This window comes from Eumetopias jubatus, unplaced genomic scaffold (genome assembly GCF_037043125.1).
Source record: "Eumetopias jubatus isolate StellerSeaLion01/CBP00866 unplaced genomic scaffold, mEumJub1_p1.0 scaffold_14, whole genome shotgun sequence".
Classification (NCBI taxonomy): domain Eukaryota; kingdom Metazoa; phylum Chordata; class Mammalia; order Carnivora; family Otariidae; genus Eumetopias; species Eumetopias jubatus.
Window position 1 is genome coordinate 71,387,030 of NW_028274820.1, and position 26,899 is coordinate 71,413,928.

The 26,899-nt window shown below is 41.5% G+C and overlaps 1 protein-coding gene across 8 annotated transcripts in view; it reads right to left on the minus strand.

Moving 5' to 3' along the window:
• The window catches only part of DOCK4 (dedicator of cytokinesis 4), a 421,803-nt gene that overhangs the window by 112,104 nt on the left and 282,800 nt on the right, over positions 1 to 26,899 (minus strand). For all 8 annotated transcript variants that reach the window (XM_088018529.1, XM_028104818.2, XM_088018530.1 and 5 more), the window contains 8 exons: positions 23,211 to 23,308; positions 23,019 to 23,102; positions 22,760 to 22,860; positions 20,656 to 20,737; positions 19,444 to 19,614; positions 14,927 to 15,119; positions 3,349 to 3,476; positions 1,043 to 1,177 (listed from right to left, as the gene is read on the minus strand). In XM_088018529.1, coding sequence (XP_087874655.1) covers positions 1,043 to 1,177; positions 3,349 to 3,476; positions 14,927 to 15,119; positions 19,444 to 19,614; positions 20,656 to 20,737; positions 22,760 to 22,860; positions 23,019 to 23,102; positions 23,211 to 23,308 — 992 coding nt within the window. The remainder of the gene's footprint in view (positions 1 to 1,042; positions 1,178 to 3,348; positions 3,477 to 14,926; positions 15,120 to 19,443; positions 19,615 to 20,655; positions 20,738 to 22,759; positions 22,861 to 23,018; positions 23,103 to 23,210; positions 23,309 to 26,899) is intronic.

A 26,899-nucleotide genomic window follows, 5' to 3' on the forward strand; every position in this document is an offset into this window, starting at 1 on the left:
AAAAGCTGACATTTTTGTAAATATATGAAAAGTATAGCATCTACTGCCATTTCTGATATTTGGAAGAATATGCTTAATCAGATCTAAAAAAAAAAAATTCTTGGTCAACTGAATGTGAGTTTTATTTTTTATTTTTATTTTTTTAAACATTCTTTTTTTTTTTTAAAGATTTTTATTTATTTATTCATGAGAGACAGAGGGGGGGAGAGAGAGAGAGAGAGAGAGAGAGAGAGAGAGAGAAGCAGAGGGAGAAGCAGGCTCTCCACTGAGCAGGGAGCCCGATGCGGGACTTGATCCCAGGACCCCGGGACCATGACCTGAGCTGAAGGCAGACGCCCAACCATCTGAGCCACCCAGGCACCCCTGAATGTGAGTTTTAAATAGAACCCACCCATCCATCCATCCATCCGTCCATCCATCCATCTCTGTCTATAGACAAATACACACACATAAAAATATATACACATACATAAACTATCAGATACATTATTTCTTCATTTTTTATAAATCATGTTATATTGAGCTCATAAAATAGCGGAGCTTGAAGGTTACTTAGAAACTACCATGTCAAACTTTCTCATTTCATAAGCTAAGGAAACTGAGGCCTCTCCAAATTAAGATGCTTGCTATTCACAGTGAGAAATCCAGAATTAGAACTCAGAACACCTGACTCCTGTTCCTCTATTTCATTATTCTTATTTCCTCAAGCAATCTGATGGATAAAAAGAGAATGAAAAGTTATCATGAGGACTAGGGAAACACAGAATCATGGGCTAATTTAAACTGGGCAAAGTGAGAGCTAATAACAAATTTGGCTTTCTGAAATTAAACGTATCTTAATCCAAGATCTTTTAACAAAGTGTTTTTTATATTCATTCCCTGGTAAAATGTAAGTAACCACATGTGTATTTGAAATACATATGGGTCACTCTCCCAAGGCCAGATTTCCCAGCTTCCTACAGCAACCCACCCTCAAAGTGACCGAAGCTTTCACAAGCACAACTATGCTCTGTTCCCTGTGCCATTTGCTTTATGATCTTACAGTGACATCCTGGAATTGGAGCCTCATGGCAGAGCCGGACGGCTGAGGTCGACTGGTGATCTCCAATATGGTTCTCAGCAGGATGTCCAGCAGGCTGGCCACTATCACATCTATTTCCTCCAACACAGATTTCTCCTTAAGAGAAAAAAAATAAGGAGTTCAGGAAATGGTGGCTTAATATATGTATTAATCTCTCTTTAATGGAAAGGGGAGAAAAAAACCTCACATTTCCAAATACAGAATCAAAAAGTCAGAGGATTCAAGAACTTGACAAAACTGGACCTCACCTACGTCACCTAAGTAAATGACCTTCTTTTACAGAAAACAAAGGCACAGAGAAGTTCACAGCTTACCCAAAAGTATGCAACGAGGCTGGGCTGTGGCTATCGGACATAGAAATGAAAAGGTGGGGTGATGTCCTGGAAAGCACAGCAGATGAACTGAGAGCACCAACTATGCACAGCCCATTGTGTGATGGGGCCCAGGCAGTTGGCCTCTCCGAGTCGGATTCCTCACTGGAAGCCCCTCCTGGTTCCCAAAGTCCTTAGTTTTTTTGATTTCAGCTTGTGCTTACATATACTCTTCTCATCGCTTGAGTTGCAAAGGTCATTTTCCAAAACTCTCTTTTAAGTGCAAATGACTATTCCTATAAAAATTATTTTTAGGAAATCCTCCATGTAAGATGGGCAAACAGTATTCAGTGTAGATGAACACCATGAGCCCCAGACTGGATCTAAGGTCAGTGGCCGTGGTGGGTAACTGCTTCTCTAAAGCAAAATTAATACTTGTAGCCAAGTCCCCAGGACTTGAAAGAGAAACCCAAATTGCTCTGCACAGACTGAATGTAGTAGAGTTGGATTCTTATTATACCTGCACAAGACAAAAAACTCTGTGTCCAAAGGCTCCCTACCAAGGAGATTGCCGTTCCAAAAAAGAACCAGCCAAACAAACAAAAACTTTTACAAAGTGTGAGTTTGAAACCGCTTTTTGGCCAGGGTTTCATGATAAACTTTCTTACACTTGCAAGAAAACTACCATGGTTTCCCCTGCAGACCAGAGTTTCTGTTTGAGTTATCAGGTAAGTCCAAAAGCTGACTATAACTTCCAAACTGACAGACAGGAGAAATTTTTAAAAAAATCTTTTCCGCTACTGTTGATAGTCGTTTTCAGTTTTCTGCAGTGAACCATCTCATTTAGCAGAATTACACAGGAAAGTTTTAAAGCAAAACTAACATCTCCCCCCTGTCATCACTCTTCTCCCCAGTCCCAGCCCAACTCTGAGGCCTGGCATCCTGGGGATGTGTTAAAATCAGTCATCCCTCCCTGGGCAGGTCTCTCTTACTACATTTCTACACACAGAGCTTCTGACCTTTTCCTCTCAAGTACCAACTCTGTTTCCAGTGCTGGGGCCCTCTCTCCTTTCCTTCCACTGGGGTTCCGCTCCAGCTCAATGCTGAGCCCTTCAGAAAGCGATCATAAGTAAGAGTGACAAAAATGGGGAAACTGTAGCTGAGTAGTAGCAGGGAGGCAGAGAAACAGGAGTCCCAGCACTGCACTGGACCAGCTGTCGAAGATGAGTATAATGCCAACTCACAGATGCAGATTGACAGAACGAGAACAGGACGTCCTTTACATGTGAATTTCACATGAGTCCCATGAGCCATGGACATGAATACTCAAAGAGTTGTCCCCATTTCTAAGTAAGCATGTGATTTTTCTCTATTTGCCCTGCATCCTCTAATGCAACTGTGCTGTAGCGAGAGTCAGGTATACCCACAGGAATTCCCAAATCCTTAACAATTTAGTGATTACTGTTGTGGCTGAGTAATGACTATAGTGCAAGATACGCTCCTTGTCTCCTGGGGCTTTCCTCTGCTTCCACAATTTCTGCAGGGGAGGGCCCAAGGGCCATGGCCAAGCTCTGAGCATCACCATGCAGCCTTCCACAGAATGGGTCCAAAAAGACTTCACTTTGCAGGCAGTAATTTATTCTTGCCACAGAGTATTCATCATATCAAGATTAAAGACACATGTGGGAGGCTTTGAGATTTCTAATTTTTCTCACTGGGTATTCAGTTCTTTCTCGAAATACAAGTTTAGGAAACCCAGGTTATTTGGGGTTATAGCAATCTTACAAGGTTAAAAAAAATTATTTCAGAGGAAAAGCAAAATGTCCAACCCAGCTGGAAGTAAAAAGGAGAGTCTCAGAGGGTTACTCTTCAGTGTGGTTTCTCTGAAGACTTTAACATTTTTATTTCCAGAAGCCATTTGATGGGAACTACATACTATGACCTGTATTTACTTACTGAGCTATTTTTCTTGATGAGACAAAATACGTTGCTAAGGATACGTGCGCACATGATCAAGTCCTTCTGTTCTTGCAGGTGCATGTGGAGGTGATGTAACACGACAGGCAAGAGAATGTACCTGGAATCTGGAGAGAGAAGAAGCATTAGTGTCACACCTGGACAGTTCAAGCCAACCTCATCCAAACCCTTACCTGTTCTTTAATTGTAATTGTTAAATGATTAACACAGAGAGTTAAAAGGTACATGACTGATGTTGAAAAACAGTGGTTCCTTTCCCCAATCCATGATTCCTGCACTCAAGAGGCCTTTGATTCTCGTGCTGAAATAGGTTATTTTTTTAATTGTTTGTTTTACCTCCAAATATCTACATGGCATGCTTATCTGACCATTTTCTGATTTTTCATTGAGATTGACCATCTACTGACTTATTATAGTAGATGAGAATTTAGTTTTTTTTACCCTCTTTTCTTCTCCCCAGTCTCAAAAAACCAACCAACCAACAAACAAAAAACCAAAAAACTATCCATCTATCCTCTCACAAATTCTGGCTAAATTAACATTTTCTATTTGCTACCATTCTGATTTCCAGTGTTTTGCACATGACACCTCCCCCCCCCATTTCTGCTTCACTTTCATTTATCTGTCTTTGAAAACTTTCAGGAAATTATTCCTGGTAATTCAAAATTGCCTGATTGTGTGCCTTGCCTTGGCCCTTGAAACCTATAAACTCATGTCCTTCAGCTCTAGGAACTTGCCTTGAAATACTTGTAGGATTATTTCCTTCTCTCTAGTTTTTCTGTCCTCTCTCTGGAACTCTGACTACATTTACATCATGAATGTCTTAAACTATCTTCTTTTCTTGAGTATTTTTTCCTCCTTTTGTCCAACTTCCTTATCTTCCAACTCTTCAACTTTCTTATTTCTGCTATTGCATATTTAATCTTCAAGCGTTCTTTCTTATTTCCAATGGGGCTGGTGTCACAGGTGTGTGCCCCCTGTGCCATCACACAGGTGCCTGTGCTCAGAAGGGCTCTATACCTGGTTTCATGCTCTGTGCTCCCAGCACGAAATTCCCAAAAATTTTCAAAGAAGAGGTACTGTATTTTCATTATGCAGCCACTCCTGTTTATTTCTTGAATGATATTCATTTATAGCATGCTTCATGGATTTTTTTCCTCTGGGTTAGTCAGAGAAAGTTCTGTGATTTTTTTTTTCTCCTGGAATTATCTTTTTCTTCTTTTAAAGATTTTATTTATTTGACAGAGAGAAAGAGAGAGAGAACAAGCAGGGGAAGTGGTAGGCAGACACAGAGGGAAAAGCAGGCTCCCTGCTGAGCAAGAAGCCCCATGTGGGGCTCGATCCCAGGACCCTGGGATCATGACCTGAGCTGAAGGCAGACACTTAACCAACTGAGCCACCCAGATGCCCCTTGAATTATCTCTTTCTTTCAAGTTCTTTTTTCAAGTGTTTCTTCATTTTGGCCTCTGCTTTCACATTAAAGGTATTTCTACAAGTATCTGGTGATTGTTGGTTGTCTGTCTTTACAAGCAAGGTACTAAAATGCTAACTGGGGAAAAAAACCACAACTGTGCTCTTCAGAAATCTTATGAACTAGTGAAGCTTCACAGCAGGAAGGGAAGGCACCCAGATGATCCAGATGTTTCATCAGGGGACCCCCAAAATTCAGACTCCAAGATGTCTTTTTTTTTTAATGTTATGACCCAGATGTGTTTTTTGGGGGGGCTGGTCCCTTTCTCTACAGAGGAATCTGGCAATCTCCTCTCTGGAAACCATCATCTTTTAGTCATTTGAAATCAAGAAAGGAAGGGGCAGGTAGGGGTCTCTCTGTTTAATTGTGAGGCCCCATTTATGGTGTGGATCCCGTTCTCTGATCTCCTGAATCTATTCATATCTCATTTACTTTCTTTAGAGAGTGAACTTCCCATTTTTGGATTAATTAGAGAAGGGGGCAGGGCAGGGTACTAACTGTTCCTTCTAAGGATTTTTTTTTAAAAGATTTTATTTATTTATTTGACAGAGAGAGACACAGCAAGAGAGGGGACACAAGCAGGGGGAGTGGGAGAGGGAGAAGCAGGCTTCCCGCGGAGCAGGGAGCCCGATGCGGGGCTCGATCCCAGGACCCTGGGACCATGACCTGAGCCGAAGGCAGACGCTTAACGACTGAGCCACCCAGGTGCCCCTCTAAGGATTTTTTTTTTTATCCAATTTTCGTATTTCCAGCACCTTTAATCTTCAGATATCTGGTATTTTCTTTTTATTTTCATAATTTTTCTAAAGCTTATATATCTTTTTTAGTAATCTCTATACCCAACATGGGGCTTGAACTCACGACCCTAAGATCAAGAGTTGCACGCTCTTCCAACAGAGCCAGCCACGTGCCCCTAGATAACTGATATCTTCCATTCCTGATCCTTTCTAGAACCACCCTGAGCCATCTGCAGTTCTGTGGAGTAAACTAGTTTGTTCCTTGGCTCTACTCCAACTCCACAAACCTGTGTGTGTCAGCCTTCTCTTGTCTACTGTCACCTGCCACTCAACTTGGTAAAAACTGTTGATATTTATGTGTTATCTCCTCTCCCACGCTCCTAAACTTGTGAGATTACACATTTTTCTAAAAAAAAATTCCTTTACCGACCATAGATACAAAAATGCTTTTTAAATCTTTAGCAAATCAGTTCTAGCAACATGTAAAATACATAGTACTTCATGACCAGAGAGGCTTATCTTAAAAGCAAGGTTTGTTAAACATCTGCAAATCATACTTGCATACTTTCATCAGGGAAGAAAGATAAATACAGTCCATTCCTGTTATTCATGCCGGGTAAGGTCTAACAAGACACTGGCAACAATGAAACAGCAAATAATGTATCATTTATCCTAGAAGCAATATACATATAGATACAATACACATCCCACATTGATGACAATATTAAATCCTAAAAACAACTCATCCAGTCAGATTCTACTTTCTTTATATTACAGAAAAGAAAGAGATGTTCAGAAGCATTAAGTGACTTGCCTGAGGCCACCCCACTAAGAGGGGCCACAGGTGGTATTCAAACTATGCAGTGGTCCCAAAGCTTGAGCTTCTTGCACTGCGCTGCACTGCCCCCTACTGCTCCATCCTGTAGTTAACCCTGTGTGAGGGTGGGAAGGAAGGCAGAGCGTTGCCTTGTCTGATCTTAGCTGGGAATGTGTGCACTGGGCTACTCAAAGTTTTCACTTCTCTGGGCATGGCCGCAAATGAACGTGAGAGTGTCACAGGGATGATTTTGAGGTTACAAATACATTTTAGTACCTGAATCCATAAATAGTGAATTTTGACTGTACAAGTATCATTCCTCCATTAGTGGAAGTCTTATATTGATCCCTACTTTGTCATTAAATAGGTATTTGAAATAGAAAGGTAACTGACTCATGCAGTATTCATTTCAATCTTTTGGAAAAGTAACAAGTAATTATGATTATCGTCCTGAGTGTTTGCTTTTCAACAGGATGTCATAAGCACAAAATTACTGTCTGTTGTGTGCCCATAATGGTCATGTTATTTGTGGATGTGCCCACTTGCAAATGCCCTAGCCCCTTTCCCTGATCTGCTTGGTTTTTTAAAAGATGTCAGTGGTGCAACAATTTAGATGGATTATTCTTGATTTATTAAAACCCATGTGTCTTATAAATAGTTGCATAAATTATAATTCAACTAGACTCACTCAAGAAAAAATGTACAGTTTAAATAACACTATACCTACTAAAGAAACTGAACTTGTAGTTAAGAACCTTTCCACAAGAAAAATGCCAGGCACAGATGACGTCTATGAATTCTACGAAGTATTTATGGAAGAAATCACATCAAGCCTACAAAATTCTCCCAGAAAATAGAACAGAGAACACAACTAACTCTTTTTATGAGGCCGTCATTATTGATGCCAAAATTAGAAGTATTACAAGAAAACTACAGATTGCTATCTCTCATGAACACAGATGTAAAAATCCTTATAAAATTTTAGCAAAATAAATCTAGTTATATATATATAAACAACTTATATATACATATAAACACAATAAACAGGGTAATCATGAAGGCAGATTTGGTATAACATTTTAAAGTCAATCAATATTAATTCACCATATTAACAGATGTAGGAAAACATGCAAAATTCAGCATCTATTCCTGATGAAAACTGTCAGAAAGCTAGTAATAGAAGGTAATTTTCCCAAATTGATAACGAGCCTTAATGAAATGCCTATTTTTATTTCATTTTTATTATTATTTTCTTAAAGATTTTATTTGAGAAAGAGTGTGAGTGGGGGAGTGGGAAGGGGAGGGGCAGGAGAAGGAGAAGCAGGCTCCCTGCTGAGCAATGCCAAGGAGGGGCTCCATCCCGGGACCCTGGGATCATGACCTGAGCCAAAGGCAGACGCTTCACTGACTGAGCCACCCAGGCGCCCCTGAAATGCCTACCGTTAGCTAACATAATACTTAATAGTGAAAGATTGAATGCTTTCTCTTTAAGATCAAAATGAAGGCAAGGATGGCCAGCCTCACCAACTCAATTCAACATTGTAGTCGATTCCTAGCCAGTATAAGATACTTCCATAGGTAAAAGAATATATGATTCGGTATCCTAGTAAAAATCATAGGGAATGCAAAATATTTGCAACTGGAAAAGTGCCATTATCAGTGTTCACATGACTTCTCTTATTGGTTTATCAATACAAGGGGGTTTGGCCTTAGGTTTAGCGTTAAAACAAATCACACAAGGCACTGCCTTCTTCACTTCTACGAACATAGATCATTAAAATCCAAACTTCTGAAATAATTCACTGCAGGCTTCCTTTAAACAGGAAGCCTGACCGGGAAACTTAAATACTCATTTATAAATCAATTACTTGACAAAAAGAACCAAGGAAAAGAATCTAAAAAATTACATGACAGAAGTCACTGCCTGGTGATGACTCATTAGGAAGGAAGATAAAGCTTATCTGGTATGTTCCTGCAGTCAAATGAATTTGATTTCTAAAAATTCAATTTGCAACCAACTGTTAAGAGAGTATCTCCTGCACAAAAAGTAGGGTAGACAAATAATTCGTGTGCGGTGTGCATAAAAAGAAATGTATGACTACCTAAACAGATTTGCTTTTTCTCCATTATTAGGGCAATGTCAGCCAACGCAAATGATACAATCGGTGGGTAAATGCCAAACAAGCTGACTGGTTAAAATGCTAATTCTTACCTTTAAAAGGAAACACCTGGACTCATCAAGCAAGACCAAAGGAAAAAAAGAAAACCCACAATTGGACAGGCACTAACTTTCCATACATTTAACAATAGAATCTGTTACGCAGTTTGTCCTTGAAAGGGTCAACACACTTATATTCCACATCTCAGACGAAGCTCACTGTATTATGTATCTCATTGAGCGTATAAAGGAGTGACTCTCATTTCCTTTTTATTTTGCCCGTACACACTTGAGTGGGTAAAGCCCGGTCCCATCAGTAATTCTCAGTGCGGAGGAGAAGCAGCTGTGAAAAGCTGATCGATTTCCTGCTTGGGGTTCACTGAAGGAAGTCACAGACTGGTCTTTACCTCCTCTACCAACAAAGACTTAGAAAAGGATCCTGGAAATGAGCATCGCTCCACAGAGGAGCAGGGTCAAGGAGTCCTGCGGTGCCATGCACGGGTGCCAGTCGCTGTCCACACCGCGGTGCAGCATGAGCTGGACACTAGCAGGCCGACCACCGCCCCTGCTCCCAGACAGCCCAGGAGGGGGGCATTATAAAGGCGGTGGGCAGCGACCAGCCCGAGGCAGAGCTAGCGGAATGGCAGAACACCTGAATTCAGAACTGGGTTGGGTCTTGGCTATCAAAGCCACCAGTAACTGAAATGCCAATGTCACAGCAACAAAACGAGGCTTTCACACACTGGAGGACAGACAACCCTCAGAATGGAAAGGACAGCACACAGCGCAGGGGCTATGTTCTCCCGCAGACAATGTCAGGACCACAGAGTTACGACAGGAGAGGCCGAAGGATGATCTCTGACCCAGATTTCATCCCACCCTGGATGCCTCCACCACCAGGTGCCCTTCCTAAAGCAAACTAGATGCGATGAACCCTTGTTACCTTTATCCATTGAGCTTGGCTTCTGGTCTCGGCCTCCCACTGCCCAAGCTGTTCTGTTGTCATATTCATGCTCATCCTTTTCCAGTAAGATTTTTTTTTTTATACACATCATTTATTTAATACCGGTTGCTGCTCAATCCTGATCCTGAATGCATGACCCACTACGTAGTATTCATTCATGAAACCTTTACTGAACACCTACCATGCACCAGGCACAGTTCTGGAAGCCGGAGAGATCCCTGTGATCAGAACAGATAAAGTCCCTGGCCTTGGTGGTTTTCCTTCTGGAGCAAGGGATGCAGACAGACTTTAAACGACTAAAACCCAATTCTTTATTCAGTTCCAGCCATGTTAGGTGTTCCAAGAAGCAAAAAACAAAACGAGCATGAGAGAGAGAACTGAGTAAGCAGGACAGAGAGGAGATGCTTGAGAAAATGAGAGTTAAACTGAGCCCAGCAGGGTGAAGGGGGATCACCTGGGATCGGAGAGGAGCAGGAGAGCATGGGTTCAAGCAGAGTGAAGCATTAAGAGATGGGATCAGGGAGGTGGGCAGGGTGAGGTCACGGGGCCTGAGAGATCAATTCTCTTCTGTGTCCTCAAAACAGAGCACAACCAGGGGATGTGAGCAAGGGAGCTGGGACGGACATCATCTGGTGTTGAGTTTCCAGAAGGGAACTCTGGCTGTGCAGATGGATGGGAGAAGGGAAAGGGAAGCAAGGACGGACATGCCTGAGGGAGTGCGGGCAAGGTGGCGGTGTGGAATAGACCCGTGGCAGGATGGGGGGAAGGGGTTCGCCAGATATGAGATGCTGTGGAGGCCCAAGAGTAGTCTCAGGAGAAGAGGAGATGAAGGGCGGAAGGGAGAAGAGGGTTCCAGGACAGCTCTGAGCTTTCTCGGGCTTGGTGCTGCCACAGACTGAGACGGGAGGGGCTCGCTTGGAGGGATCAGAGGTTGGAGGTGCCTGTGAGTCATCTGTGTAGAGAAGCCGAGGACAGACGGCTGCTCAGGTTTGGAGCCTTAGAGGAGAGATCTGGCCTAGAAATACAAATGTGAAAGTGGCGTCAGCACGTGGGCCACAAACTCAGGTGAAGGAGGTGGGGTAGACCCCAATTCTCATTCAGGCCTCCCTGCTACGCAGCACCTCCTTCCCTTCCCAAATCAACCGCTGCACCTTATCCATCATAATTCCTTGCTTGAAGTCAGCTTTCATGGTAGACTAGCAGCAGACTGAGGGCAAGAACTGATGTTTCCCTTGCTACAAGCATCTCTAACATCATACCTGGTGTGGGTTCTGCCCACAATGCACATTTGCTGAATGAATGAACGACACCACGAGTCTACTGGACACGAGGGGCAGCTGAAACAGAGATCCCTGTGTCTTCATGCTTCCACACGGCTAGAACGGGAGGAGAGCAGGATGCACATTCTCGGGGTCTGGCTTACAGTGACTCCCTCTGCTGGTCCTCGCCCTGAGCCGCCAGGGGAACGCAGCTACTCCCAAAGCTTCACTGTAAAGAGGGCAACTGTTCATGGAAATGAAACCAAGACACACATCCCAGCCCTGATTTCCCCTGAAAATCAGTGCCGATGTGGATGAGTGACACGTAAGGAATGAGAAGATACAGCTTTCAACCGTTCCCCAGGAATGTGCTTGCTCATGCCAGTCAGTATTGAAAAGTTCAGAAAAAAAGATAACAAAACAGTTTAAATTGGGCCTTGACGTTTACATTTATTTTCACACAGATAAAACTTAGGGTCAACTATGATTTTGGTGATGCTTCCTCCCCAAACTCTATACTTCAGAACGACTCTTTCTGCCATTGCCAAAGTGGTCTTCTCCAAAATTTAGACCCTTTCCTGGCCCTCAGGAAACAGGAAGAATAGAATTGTGAGGAGAAAGTGAAAATGAGTTGTTCAAGTTTTACACTTTAAATATGTCTGCCTGGACCCCAGATGACTTAGACATCAAATACTGATCTACATAGATTCCAAATCTTAGCACTGGCCTTCAGGTTTGACCAGATGCCCTAAACTCTGACCCTGGGGCATGACTAGGTGTGGGGGGAGGCGTGATTCTTCCTGGCTGTGGAATGGCTCCAGCCCTGAAGTTGCCCGGAGACCCTCAACTCCACCTGGCTTCAGTCTTATGACTTTTGTGGTTCCCTTCTTGTGGTGTTGACTATATGTGTCCCTCTGTCTTTTCTCTGTATTAATTTCTAATCTAAGCTCAACCAGGAGTATTCTATAGTCATGCTGGTGCCTAAGCATCCTTCCTCTGCCTTTTTTTTTTCTCTTTGGAATTTTTGTCGGTTTTTATACATCAACCTGACTGTGCCATGGGGTACCCGGATATTTAGTTAAACACTATCCTGGGTGTGTCTGTGAGAGCATTTCTGGATGAGATTAATATTGGAATTGGCAGCCTGAGTAAAGCAGACTGCCCCCCTCAATGTGGGTGGGTCTCATCCAATGCACTCAAAGCCTGAATAGAACCAAAGGGGACAAAATGGAGAATTTGCTCTCTCTGCCTCTCTTTGAGCAGACACCCGTCTTCTCCTGCCTTCAGACCTGGACTGGAACTTTCACCACTCTCTCAGGTCTCCAGCTGACCAACTGCAGATGTTAGGAATTCTCAGCCTCCATCATCACTTGAGCTCATTCCTCATAAGAAATCTTGTACACACACACACACACACACACACACACACACACACACACACACACACCATCAGGTATGTTTCTCTGGAGAACTCTAACACAGGATTCGAGCACAAAGACACCTGTTAGAACTATTTGTCTTTCCTAGGGAGCTTATAACCTCTTGTCTTTTTTTCTAAAATGTTCTGAAATTTATTTCTTAAAAGTGTGGGCCAACTGTACTCTGTACTCCTCTCTCTGGATAATATCAACTCTCAGAAAATAAGGTCACTTTCTCAGTTCTTCTCACTAACCATTTCTATCTATCTTCTATCTCACTAACCATTTCTTTGCTGATCAGAATTAAGCTGAGAGTAGCAACTGTCTTCACCATACTCTATGTTCTGAGAAGTAGGAACTGTCAAAAACTATGTATTTGATCTTTGATAATGTATCCAGTTGATACCCTGTAATGTCCTTAACTCTACTTTATCTTGTCCTAGTTTAGATTTATAATTTTAATTAAGGAAAGTGTCATTTGTAACGTCCTTCTAGCTAAGATGTATATACGCACACAAGCGCAGTGCTCTGAGTCTCATTTTTAAAACTTTTAATCCATAAATAAAACTCATAGATTTCTAAGTGTCTTTTTTCCCCTTCATATATGCAGGTGAGCTATCACAAGCTTTAGACCCTGTCTGTTTTACCCATATGGGGCAGAGAAAATAATGATCTCCCAAAGATGTCCATGCCTTAATTCCCAGAACGTGGGAAGCTGTAAGGGCAATACAGACTCTGCAGAAGTGATTAAATTAAGGGCCTTAAGATGATGAGATTATCCTGGATTATCTGGATGGGCCCAATATAATCACAGGGGTCCCTGAGGATGAAAGAGTCAGAGTCAGAGAGAGATCTGGCAATGCTCCACTGTAGGTTTTAAAGATGAAGGAAGGGGCCACAAGCCAAGGAGTGCAGGTGGCCCCTACAAACTGTAAAAGGCAAAAAAGGAGATCCTCTCCTAGACCCTCCACAAAGGAATGCAGTCCTGCAGACACCTTAATCACCTTAATTATAGCCCAGGGAGAAGCATTTTGGACTTCTGTCCTATAGAATTGTAAGATACAAAGTTTATGTTGTTTTAGACCATTACATTTGTAGTAACTGTTACAGTACCAATAGAAAACTAACACCAGGTACGTGGTCTGGACTTCTACCCCCTACACTTCGCACCTCTGTTCCTAACCCTGGAGGAGGCCCTGATCACTGAAGAAGAACCTCTATGCCTCTGAGGAGCAGAGTTCGCAAACCACTGCAAGAAACATCCTTTCTTCAGGATGAGATGTTTTCCTGGGGAGAAATTAGAAGGTTTGAAATTTCTTTTATTTCCTGAAGTATCATTTCAGGGAAAAAACAAAACAAAACAGAAACAGAAACAAATGGTCCATCAACAGGAGAAAAAATAAATTAACCAAGATAAATTCATTCACAGTGGAATACCATCCAATAAAAAATAAGTAAGAAAGAATGAACCAGAGCTGTATCTAGTAGCTTGGATAAATATAAAAGTATATTAGTCAAAAGGAAGCACTCTATGGAATGACGTACAACATAATGTCATCATACAAAGACTGACAGGTATCTGAAAAGATGAAAAAAAGATATATTTTTATAGATATGTAATAAAGACATAGAAAATAGAAACAGGAATCTCTGATAGTGGGAATTTCTCTGAAGCAAGTAAGTACATGCAAGAGGGCCTAAATATATCTGTGGTGACCAATTTCTTAATAAAAGACCTAAAGCAAATACCCGACACTGTTGAGATTTATTAATGATTTACTATCTTACACTCTATTCTTGTTTGTACGTTTAAAATGTTTTACAATAAAATAATGTAAAAAAAAAGCTTTTTTTACTATATTTGAAACCCTATTTCAAAAATATTAATACACACATATGGATTCATGTGGAAAGAGAATTCTCAGTAGAGTCAATTTTTAAAAGCTTAATTTAGTGATAGTGGTAGAAACTTCTTAAACTTTAAAATGAGACTGGTATTTTATTTCAGGAAAAACTAGAAGAAAACAAAAGGCAGTGGGATTTAATAACAGATACTATGACAAAATCAACTTAGTAACTGGTTACTTGCTATTAGAATAAAATACAAAATGACAATACATCAAAACTTTCACTCAGTTTCAGAACACAAATTGATGGAAACAACTTCAAGAACAAAAGAGACAAACACATAAGGATCATATCAGGTCCCCATAAGCATCTCTGAAAGAAAATGTTAAATTTTGTTGAAGAAAATAAAATAAAATCTAGGGCACCTGGGTGGCTCAGTCAGTTAAGTGCCTGCCTTCAGCTCATCATAATCCTGAGGTCCTGGGATCGAGCTCCCTGCTCAGAGGTTAGCTTGTTTCTCCCTCTCCCTCTGCCTCTCCTCCCGGCTCGTGCTCTCTCTCTCTCTCCCTCTAATAAGTAAAATCTTAAAAAAAATAAAACCTACAACAAAAAAGTAAGCCTGCCTAACATCACAACTAGTTTGTGATTACAATCAATAAGTTAATCATTAGGATTTTCATTCTTTCTAGAAATAAAGCTTTGCTAGTCATGCTCCTGTATTTGGCTACTTAATAAATTTATTCTACTATCCAAACATACAGTGCTTTCTCAAAGAAAGGAATTTTCTGCTTCCTCTTCCTAATTGCTTCTGCTGACCTATGACTACCCTGGGTAAGTAATGGCTTTCTGGAAGCAATGTTTCATTCACGAGACTCACCACCCTACCTGGATTGGTATAAAGCTGGCTTTCCACGGTTTTGCCGATGCACTGCAGCTTCACGGCCTGCAGGGAGTCATCCACATGCACGATGGTCGGCAGACTGCCCAGGGTGTCCTGCACCAAGTTGGCCACTTCCCTGATATCAAAGAGCTTCAGGAGCTCTGAGTATACAGCTGGGAAGGAGCTCAGAAATACAGCCTTAAAAGGAAGAGATTTCAATCAACTCCAAGATATACCCCGAGAAATTTGCTCTAAAATGTCAATGAGTGTAAGACTGTGATAAATAATTTTGAACGATAAAAAAAATGAATGTAAAATCGTTCCCATACCAAAGCTAAAAGGCTGCAATTAAAAAAAGTGTAGCAAAATAGAACCATGTTTTAAAATGTGCAAGGGTACAATATAATAAAACTGAGAAATTCTGGAAAATCACCGACATTAGCAAAATGATTGGCAAAAAATTGCACAGAATCAGCAAAATGCAGCATGATCAAATGGAAAGAATGCTCAACCAAGACCTGGAATGCAGTCACTTATATTTCCTTTCTTTTTGGAGAAGGTTTCTGAAGTGCTCATCTAAATCTCATTTACTTTGAAGAAACCAAACGCATTGATTCCTGAAAGCACTGAAGTTGTGGTTAAAGAAAAAAACAAGAAGACCTCAATTATATGTCCTACTAGCTTGGCCTCTGATCAACTCTGTGACCTTGGACAAGTTTAACTACTTTAGCCCCCTGGGTTTCAGTTTTATCACCTGTAAAATCAAAAGATCTTTATAACAAACCTTTAGGTTGCTTTGAGATTTACTGTAACCCTAGAACTGTGTGTACTAAGAACAATATTCTTTATGTAAGTGGAGAAGCCTGATAACCATTTTTTAAGGGAAAAAAAAAGATGCTAGTATCAAATCCTAAGGGGCACACATTGGACCAGGATTATACATCAAAACAAACCTGGTCTTTTAAATTTCACAAAAAGGAGGGCAACAGAAGGAAGCATCGACCAGCCTCAAGTCTACCAAGTGGGGGAAGGAGGCACATGTTTCTAATATGCTAATATTCAAGTGCTAGCTGGCTTACCAATGAGATCTGACACCAGCAGAAAGTAGGTCGAGTCTACATGTGCTGATGATTCAAACACAGACTCAAATTCAAATTCATGGGTTTTGGCATTTATCTGTATAGCAGCGGCAGAAATATCAAGAAGAGCCAAGACACGTTTTTGACACCAGAACCACCAAAATGCTTCAGGGGCTAAAGTCAACAGCTATGTTCTCCTTGACTCTTAAACATTACAGATTTACTTGTATGCATTTAAGATTAATAACTTGGTATTCCCTGTTAAAGACTATATCTATATAACCTTCATTTCACTCTACAAAGAGCTGAGTCATACAGATGAAGTAAAAAAAAATAAAATACAATAAGATGAGCCCAGCGTTCTGATTACTGAAAAGTCAACTATGTTGCTATTCCTCAGGAATCTTTTCATTAATCTATTTATTCTGTATTTACAGCTCTTTACTTCAAAAATGTATTTGAATGTGCCTGCAGTGAAGATACGTGTCTTAAAAAGGATAAAGGTACAAGAACCTTGTGATAAGAGCAGAATGATAGCTGGACCAAGATATCTAAGCTAAGATTTTTATTGCAAATAACAAGAAAAGCCTAAGTTTATTTTGACCTTCCTGATAGCCAAGACAAATAGAGAAAGAGAATTATTAGGAATTTGGGACAAGGTTTTGGACCTCAACTCCTTCTGACATCTCTCTTCTGCTCTTGGGGATCCAGGGTGGGGATCTGTCTGTGGAGGGGGAATCGAGAGGCACAGCTCCAACGGCTGAGTGAGTTGGCAGCCCTGTTGGGGCCGGGCTCCCAATGACAGAGTCATTAGTGAGCTGGGGTTAGGGCAGGAGGACTAAATGAGCAACCCGACAGAATGAAGATGGCCTGATCTGTGGGGCACTATAAACGGATCCAACATGAAGGTTTTCTGGGATGGCTGCTCTGCCTCCAGAAGACAGAATTTGCCTTGAGTTGTAGCCCACGGTGAAAAAATGCAAAAGAGAGCAAGGAAATTGGGTTTTTGAATTTAAGGCAACCCCCACAGTAAGACTTGGACCGGTGGATATTCTTGGCTCTGGACGTGATTGGCAGAATTCTAAGATGACCCCCTAGACCTTTTTTCCCCGGTGTTGTTCCTGTGCCTAAGTTATGTTACATGGTAAAAGGGATTTTGCAGGTATAATGAAGGTCACTAATGAGCTGATCTTAAAATACGGAGATTTTTTCAGCCCCATATGGGCCTGACCTAATGACATGACCCTTTAAAGCAGAAGTTTTCTCTAGCTCATGGTGGGAGAACTCTGAGAGATTTGAAGCATGAGAAGGATCTGACATACTGTTGCTGGCTTTGAGGATGGAGAGGCCACATACCAAGGAATGCGAATGGGCTCCAGGAGCTGAGAACACCCCTCCTCTCCTCCAACCCCTTGCTGATAACCAGCAAGGAAATGAGAATCTCAGTCTTAGGAACACTTGGGAGATTCTGAAAGTGAATTCTTCCCCAGAACCTCCAAATAAGCCATCAAGGCCAACACCTTGATTTTGGCTGTAGGAGACCCTAAGCAAAAAATCCAATCAACCTTTCTTATCTACAGAACTGTGAACGGTTGTGAATAAATGGATGTTATTGAAAGTCACTAAGCACATGGTTATTTGTTACAGAGCAACAGAAAGGTCATATGCAGGGTCAATCAGATTAGTGACGTCTTCCTTCTTAGAAAAGAGAACTATGAAGGTGTGGGGTCAAAAGGGAACTTGGAATTAAAAAAGGTCTAGAGTATTCCCTTTTCTCCCAAAACATAGAGGGACAAAGTCCTCTTTGCTTGGTAAAGAAAACTAACCACCTCGTCATTTTCTATGAATTCTCTTAGCATCAACCTAAAAGAAAATGATCACATCACGTGGGCCTGTGTCATTTCAGGGCAACTACTAAGATGCAGTGGAAACATAACTAAGGAAAAAGAATATTTCTCTAACTTTATAGAAGGGAAAAAAACCTCTTGAGTCCCTAGGAAGGCATGTCATTGAGAAACCATGACTTAAATTTACCCTTAAAAGTAAGAGAATACTTTTCAGATGTGATTAGGTAAGTTTTGCCCCTAAAACTGGTAAAGGTTTATGATTAAAAAAAATCTCAATTAAATAGCTTTTATAAAAGTAGTGAGTTTCCTTTAGAACTTTGATCTAAAGGAATACATGATTAGCTTGTTGGATTATCCTTTTCAAGTATCAACTGCTGAAAGTAGGGTTTGGCTAGTGGGCAATTTGACTTTGAGGTATCTGGCAAGTTCCTCAAGCGCAGGGATTGTGCCGTTGGCAATAGAGGACAAAATGCCATTAAAAGAGCCTAAATTGTATCCTTGCCCACATGTAAGATTGGCCCACTTATGTAAAGAAGAGATTAACAAGCCTGGTGATAAGTATTAAAGACGGCATGTACTGCATGGAGCACTGGGTGTTATACGCAAACAATGAATCATGGAACACTACATCAAAAACTAATGATGTAATGTATGGTGATTAACATAACATAATAAAATAAAATTAAAAAAAAAAAAGAATAGCCCCCAAAAGTCAGAAAAAGCACAGTACTATTATTGGAGGGTTGGTACATTTCTGGTGTTTTACCATTATATGTAATACCTTCCAAATGTCAAATGGCACCAAATTATAATGTTACTCTAAGGGATCTAGTTAGTTTTGTCTTCTAATCTCCCATTTTTCCCCCTCTAATTCTCAGTGATTATAAATCTCTAGTCTCCAGGGGATGGCAGCAAAGAGGCTGCTTCTCCATCTGACAGGTTTTTAACCAAGTCATTCGAACTAAAATTGTATCAGAAGGATTAAGAAAACGTAAAGTAAGGTATTGAGAATGATTGCTCAGAACACATTCAAGGCCGTGCTACTTGGAAAGTGAATAAATCCCGCTCTTAAACAGAACCCGTGGAGCCACTCCAGGTAATAGCATTTGGCAAGAGCTGCTCAGCATTGGTCATGTAAGATCAGTCCCAGGACGATTAGGGTCAAGTTAAATAAAACAACATGCAGTTTAGCCAAGTCCAATACAACGAGTCTCAAGCTGACAGATTAAAATGCAGTGCAAGGCTTGGGGTAAACAACAGAAACAAGTCGGCTCCAGTGAACTTCCTTCCCCGAGGCTGATGCTGACGGCGTGTCTACTCATCGGCATGTGTTTTGGGAACCGAAATCCAGGCTGCTGCAGACCAACAGCCTCCCCTCGAAGAGTGAGAACAGTCGGAGGAAAGGCAACCTAACTTCTGCTCTGCTGGTGCTCAGAAGCTAGGGGACCTTTTAAAAGTCTGCCAAGTTGTTTACGCTCCATATATCAACTGGAGCAATGGATTTCTCGTGGAGAAAACATTCGCTTCCGCTGCTATGTAAACACGAATAAACTGGACTCATTTTTGCTCTACCAAGCAGAGATGAATAAACATTACCTGTGATTGAGATAATGCTCCTGACCCTTTGCTCTCTTGAGAAAGGAAGAAACGAACCGACATAAGGAGCTCCTGAATGCAGCAGCGAAATTCCTCTTCATTTTGTCCCCCGGTGGCGAGGGAAAAGAGCCTTCGAGATTGCACTATATACTTAAAAATATATTCTTGTGCCTTAAAATGAAATGTTTTACAAGTTAGTCTCAAAGGAAACCGAGAGTATTTAACGATGACACGGCATAAAAACCATGGGACAACATTAGAATTTTAAATTATTGATTTAAACGCTAAGACCCCCAATGAGATTTTCGAATAGTATTTGCTTGTGGGGGAAGAGCCATTTTTCTCTGATGCTAATGAGAGAAAATGTATAGCTAATTTGAAAATTCTTTGTAATTCTCAAGAAGTATGAACCTGAAATGCTTTTTTTGATCCTCAGGTGGTTTTTAAAATTTAGTTAACAGAGAGATACTGGTCTGTTTCTCAAAAATTATTGCGCTTTGCTGGCAGGTACTCTTGCCACTTAGCATTTTACCTGCTGTCAGACCAACATGATCAATTTATAATTAGGAAACCACTTGCTTTTAAAAGTGCACACCTGTCTACTTTTACCTACTGACACCAAATAGAGTGGCACTCAATGAGAGGACATGAGAGGCTCAGAGCAACTACTGGACAATTCCTTTAAGGACTTGTGTTCTTCATGAACATGTTTGCAAGTCAAGTGTTAGCATCTCCACTGAGCACCGAGGGTCCAGACACATGGGCAGCTTTAAACCACGAGGCCCAGTAAAACCTCAGGTCTCTTCACCGTGAGCCCTGCCAAGCCACCCTAATACTCTCTCAAAACTTCAAATTGTTCTCAAACAGCCTCTGTCAGGGTGTTGGAAGCAAGAGCCAGGAACTTCCAGGCTTAACTGCCTCTCTGTGGTCTTCTGTCCTAAGACCTCCCTCCTGCCAACCACTCCAAGGGTTCTGGAGCTCAGAGGTGTAAGGATTCAATCCCAAGCAGTTCCAGTGGGTGAGCCTGGCAAAGTTTCTTTCAAATTTCATCAGCTCTGGAGGAGCATAAACTGATTAAGATCCTTGAATTGGAATGCCGGTAATACATCATCACCAATTACTGTCTATGTAGAGGAAAGCAATTAGTTTAGGCATCACCACGCAACAGTTCTGTTAAGACGACGTTATCTGCTATTGCCAGCACGTCATTACCTTCAACACCTCCTGGATGTGTTCTTGCCGTTCTGCTTCCGTTATCCTGTCCACATACCACTTGAGAACTTTGATGAGATCTCTGAAACACAGGGGAAAATATACAGAAGGTGGACTTGGTCGAGTTCTCAGTTAAAAGCCAACAAATCCAACATTTTTATCACGAGGAGGCTTCTTTCCCCATCAGTCTTCACCGTTTTCTGTCAGACGGCTTAATCTGATGATATTAGGAATGTGCACAGCAACATCTCTACCTCTCTTTGAAGCTTCCTCCCATTGAGATTCTCCTCAATATGGACACATCCCATTGACCCTGCTGTTTCTGGCAAAGCTTCCCAACGGGCAAACACAAATACCATAGAAAAGGACTTTGGCCAAGAAAGGGCTTGGAAGTCTGACCACTTGGTCCATCTTGGACAACTGATAATTGGGATTTCTTCCCCAGTGACCATGTAAACAAGCTGGATGAAATATTCAGTTGAAGGCCAAAGGGGGTGTGGGGAAGGATAAGGCAACAACTCCCTACTTCAAATCACATGCCCATGGATTGATCTAGCCAATTCTCTGACCTATGGGAAGAACAAGGCTTATCATCAGAGTGCCTTAGTGAGAGAATTTCCAAAGCAGCCAAGTTTGTTTTTTTTTCTTTTTTAAGAAACAAAATTTGAATTAAAAAAAACAACAATTCTCAAGATTGCAGTCTTGCTACTTTTCTTTACCTTTGTTCTGTTCTTGGTTTCTGGGAAACAGAACAATTTTTTAAAAATTCTCCTCTTTTCTCTCAGTCAGGGAAGAACACATGGATGTGGTACAAGGCAGGTGCTGCCTGGAGTTAAGTTATTTTGAAGATAAAGGTCAGTGAGTTTCTGACCACCCATAGCCCAAGAAGACTCCATAGGCCTTATCTGTCTTGTTAGGAATGATTATCCTCTCTCCTGGCCAACATAAAGTGTTAGAAATTACACCCTTCCTCTCCAGCTTCCACTGATAATTTCAATCACAAGTGAGATGTTACCAGGGCCCCAAATGTTAGGGCGAGTGGCAGAGTCGGGCCAATGTTTCAAACTACCCCTGATACTACATTTGACCCTCTGTAAAAATTCATTGAAATGTTGGAGTATTAAATCTTCACATGCCTTGAGAAGGAATACCCAAGGTAATAGGATCAAATGCTTATTTGATTACTTATCTTTTATATATCACATGATGGAGAAAAAAGGGCAAAACACAATTCCATCTTTTTTTAACACACTTTGGGGAATAAATGATTGTGCATGTACATGGCCTTCGTGCTTAAGGTATCAGGTAAAAACATGGGCAGAATAGCAACGGCAGTGTTAGAATGGGGAGAAAGAACTTTGGGGAACATTCCAGGGCTGTATTTAAGCAGGGCCAAAGACCGGGAAGATGTTATACATAGCAAAGAAAGAGAGAAGCTGTTGCCTTCTGGCAAATATCAACTAGGCTGCAGGGAGGCGGGTAAGAGCTACAGCTTGTCATTATTCATTCACTTTAGCCTTGTCTGCAGAATCTGAGCTAATAGGAAGGGAAGAGCAGTGAAAATGGCAGCTCCTACCAAAGGGTCGAGTCCATGGCTGACCTGCTTAATGTCGTCACATGAATCAGCATGCATTAGGCAGGCGGTAGGGACTCAGTAAATATTAACAGATAAATGAATGAAGGAATTTAAAAAGATAGGATGACAAAGGCTGTTTTCCCTTCACATCTCTTTCTTAAAGACTTCTAGAATCAGGGAGGAATGTGGTGGTTAAATGGAGTTTTTGGCAGGCAGACTGAAATAACCAGGCATTTCAGACGAAAGAATATCACATGAAGTAGAGACAAGAAGAAAACACTTTATATTTTAGGTTTTAGGAATAGAATTCAGAAAGGTTTTTTTTTTTTTTTGGTCCTTTTAATCACAGTAAGTTGCAGCCATTAAAAAAAGATGTGTGAGAAAGGAAGAGACTGACTCAAGAGACACTTCAGATGTTGTGGTTCATTTCTTCCTACACTCCCTTTTAAATTTTCCTATATTGCTGGTTCTGCGTAGAAAAGCTCAAAAGGAACTGCTTCTAAACCAATTATAAGATAAAGGCCTTACCTGTATGCAAGTGCCCCAGCAAAGTGACTCTCAATATAAGTGTCCATTACAGGTTTAAAATGATGGAATTTGCTATCTTGCAGCAAATTTATTATGTGAACCTAAAAAGAAAATTGGGCTTTATAAAACCGAATGCAAATTAAGATTTTTTTTTTTTTTTTTTGGTTCTTTTTAAGTGCACATCTCAGAAAGGGCCTTATGAAAGTCAAGACCAAGAGACAAAATTGTTAGGATATAATTAAAGTGAATTTAAACTCACCAAAGAATCAAATACTTTAGATCCATATTTTTGGGAATTTTCATCTAAAATTCCAAATAAGGTATCCAGTGTATCTTGCAGAAACTGTTAGATAAAGAAGTAAATTAATAAAAACAATATCATCTGTCCTTCCCCTCCAAATACTCTTTATTCCATGAATTTCCAAGACAGGGATAACAAAATAGCATATACCTTTACTATCTCTGAGCCATCGATTTCTTTTATTTTAGAAAGACAGCCTGTGATCTTGTCTGGGTGGGTTCTCCATTTCAAGAGATCAAGCATATCACCTTTCCAAACAGAAAAGGAAGATTAATTGCCTTAGCAGAGAATAATCCCTCACATGAAAGTGTTCCACTGGTAAAAGCTTACACATGTTGCCTACCCTCCTGGTCACTCAAGTTTCAGGCTCCCGCAGACTATGACTAGCTCTCTAGGATGGCATTTATTACCATGTATTCTAATTATTTCTCCCTTCCCAATGCTCTTGATTTACAAACTCCTACTCATCCTTCAGTTCCCAGATTAGCTGTTGCTTTACCCAGGAAGTCTTTCCTGAAACATCCACACTGAGCTGTCTCTGCTTTGTGCTCTCACCTCACAGTGGCACTGACCTCACGATTTCAGTTGTTTATTTGTCTTTGCCCTTACCAGATTGTAAACTCCAAGGAAAAAAAAAGCCGCCATGCCAAATTTGGCCCTATGGTATCCCAGCATGGGTACAGAGCATGCACACAGCAGGCAGCTGATAAATATTTGTTGAATCCTTTTCTGCCAAAGTGGGAGTTTCTTGAGGGTCAGGAACCTGCTTTATTCATACCTGCGTCCCCAACACACAGCACTCTGCCTAGCAACCAATTCTACCTGGCAATGAAGGTCTTCTTTACAATGTGACCCAAAGCTGGCAGGACTAGAAGGTCCCTGCACAAGGATGACAAGTCTGGTCAACTGCTGGATCATCTAGTAAGCCCCTGGACCTGAGAGGGCCAGTTTCTGGATGCCATGGTCATCATCCATCCCAGATTCTGGGCAGGTGCAGGGTCCAGGTCCTCAATTTCCTCCCCTTCCAAAATTGACAAGACATGGGCCTGAGTCTAACAGGGTCCTCTGAGAACCTCTTCACCTGGCGAGGGAGAAAATCCTTCCCTCAGCTTTCCTGGGCAGAAGTTAGAAAGGCTCCTGAACATGGTGGCCAGCTTCACTAGGCGCGGGGGGGACAAGCGTGTCTGGAAGCCAATGAAAGCAGGTAAGAACTGACAAGGCTTGTGTATGCAGGAAGCACACAGGGCAAGGGAACCTGGCAGGGCTGGCTTCCCAGGGCTCAGTGGGGTTGAAAGACTAGAACAGCCAAGAAAGAAGCCAGGAAGGATTTTTCAGGCTTAACAGTGTGAAGTCCACTTGAAAGCACTCGTTTCAGGAGAAACCCAAATGGGACTTGCTGAGAGACAGAAAGACCAGCATGGAATCAAAACCCAGAAGAAAACAAAAACAAGAAATCAAGGAAGAAGTGGTTGTGATGAAAAAGAAAGATGATGCAGTGAAGAGAGATGAGAAAAAGCGTAAGAATCTTCAGAGGAAAGAGAAGCAAACTTCACCAAAGCCAGATTCAAGAGAAAAGCATTACAAAGGACTTAGAAGTGAGAAATTTAGTATTAAATAGAAATATTTATCTACATCAAACAGATAAGAGGACAGTTTAGAATTAGAAAAATGAAGAAATTTTAAGAATAATGGCTGTGAAAAAGAACTTTATGGTATTTTCATAGAGGAAAAACCCGAATATGTTGAATATGCATGTCTAACTCAGACATCCTAGGGGTGCGATTGGGACCTTTTAAAAAAGTATTGGTTCTATTTAGAATAGGAGGTATTTCCACAGAGGGAGACGTCGGCAGAGGGAGCACCGCATTCTTCTCCCGACTGTTTGCTGCCTCCCTCCCGTGGACTTCCTACTTCCTGCGTCCAACTGTCGCAGGATGCCTTCCTGCCCGGGCATCTTCTCTTACAGTTCCGCAACGCATGACCCCTGCCACTCACTCTTCACTGCCCACTCCACCTCCGTTCCAGCTCCCCCTCCATCTCCCTCCTCTCTTGCCTGCTCCTCAGAACAAGGCCGTTGCAGGGGCGTCCAGGGCATAGCCCAGCGTGAGGAGTGTGTGCGGAGGAAGGAGGGGGCTCTGTAGGCCTCCAAGGGGCAGCCCCAGAGGCAGCAGTGGGAAACCAGGAACAGCACTGTCATCGGCAGAGCTGGAGAAGAGACAAGGGTCCGGACAATCAGATTGGGATGGGGCTGTGGACCTTTCCTGCAAAAAGTCTGATGAATCTCTAGACTGCTCATAATGGAGGAAACGGAAGAGTAAAGCAGTGTGTCCATCCGGATGTAATGAATCATCTCTACAAAGTGCTCAGAATTAAGTCAGAACTGTCACCACTTAGGGCTCTATTTTAGCTGTCTGAAGATACGCTGGTTGCAAATTAGGAGCTATGACCTATTGCTGAAAATGCGAATATGCTGTATGTTTGATCATACCAAGAGCTAGAAAATAGGTGGATGACATAATCCCTACTCCTTTTTTTTTTCTTTTTCTTTTAAATCACACTCTCAGGAAGAGACTGAATGAACGAACCACTCATTATTTGGGGGGGAAGGGGATGTGGGGAAGTCAGCAACTTTACAATTATCTGTTAGGCTAAATTTAAGCACTGTTTTTATTTTTAAACTTTTTTAAAAGTTGTGTTTAACAGCCCAAGGAAGAAAACAAATAAGTAAAATAATTTCTTCCCTGACCCCTACTTTTAAGAAGCTTAAGATACCTCCTTGGTCTGGCAGTCACAGACATCAGCAGGGTGCTCCGGCCTTGGTACACTTGCCCTGAACAACACTGGACTACAGAATATGCGCAGAGAGACACACTTTAGGGATCGTGAAATGCAAATCTGCTATAAGAAACTGTTCCTAGAGACTGTATCACTTGCTAAATGCCCAATTGTAATGGAAATGGGATCTGCATATTTTCCAATTTGAGTAAAATGAATACAAAGCAATTTAATTCCAATTTGGAACTGGATTACTTCTACACAGAAATGTGTGTCTAGCATGTAAATTTCAGAAAGATCAACTAACTTCCTTCCTCCTTCCCATCTCTTTGAAACACAGGATTTATCTCCTGGTTCATTTTGAGCTGTGTTACACTGACAAGGTTAATCAAAGTCAAATGATAATTAAGCACTCATCAGTGTCCAAAAATGAGCCAAGCATTGTCCATAGAGTGAGATGTTTAATATAAAGATTTTTGAATAGGTTTATTTACCCGTTTCTACCTGAAAATGTTCTCTGCTTTTACAAAGTAGCAACTTCTAATTTTTAGGATTTGGTTCTGTTTTACATTCACAATTCAGTCTAACGCCCTAAACCTGAGAACAAGAACAAGTTAAGTCTGCAGGGCCCAATACTTTGATGGCAGATAAGCTATTGCTAGGATTATCTGTGTGGTTGGCAGAATAGTGGCCCCACAGATGTCGACGTCCTAATCTCTGGTACCTGTGAATATGTTTACCTTTTATGACAAAAGAGATTTCACAGATGTGATTAAGTTAAAGGTCTTAAAATAGGGACGACTATTGTGGCATATATAGTGGGTCCAATGTAATCACAAGGATCCTTAAGAGACAGAAGCTGGTCAGAGTCATGACCATGTCCAGACGCTATGCTGCTGGCTCTGAAGACAGAGGAGGGGCCATGAGGAAGGCAGGTGGCCCGTGGCCCCTGGAAGCTACAAAAGGTAAGCAAAAGGATTCTTCCCTAGAGGTTCCAGAGAAACGCAGTTCTGCTGACACCTTGATTTTAGTCCAATGAAAAGGATCTCAGATTTCTGACCTCC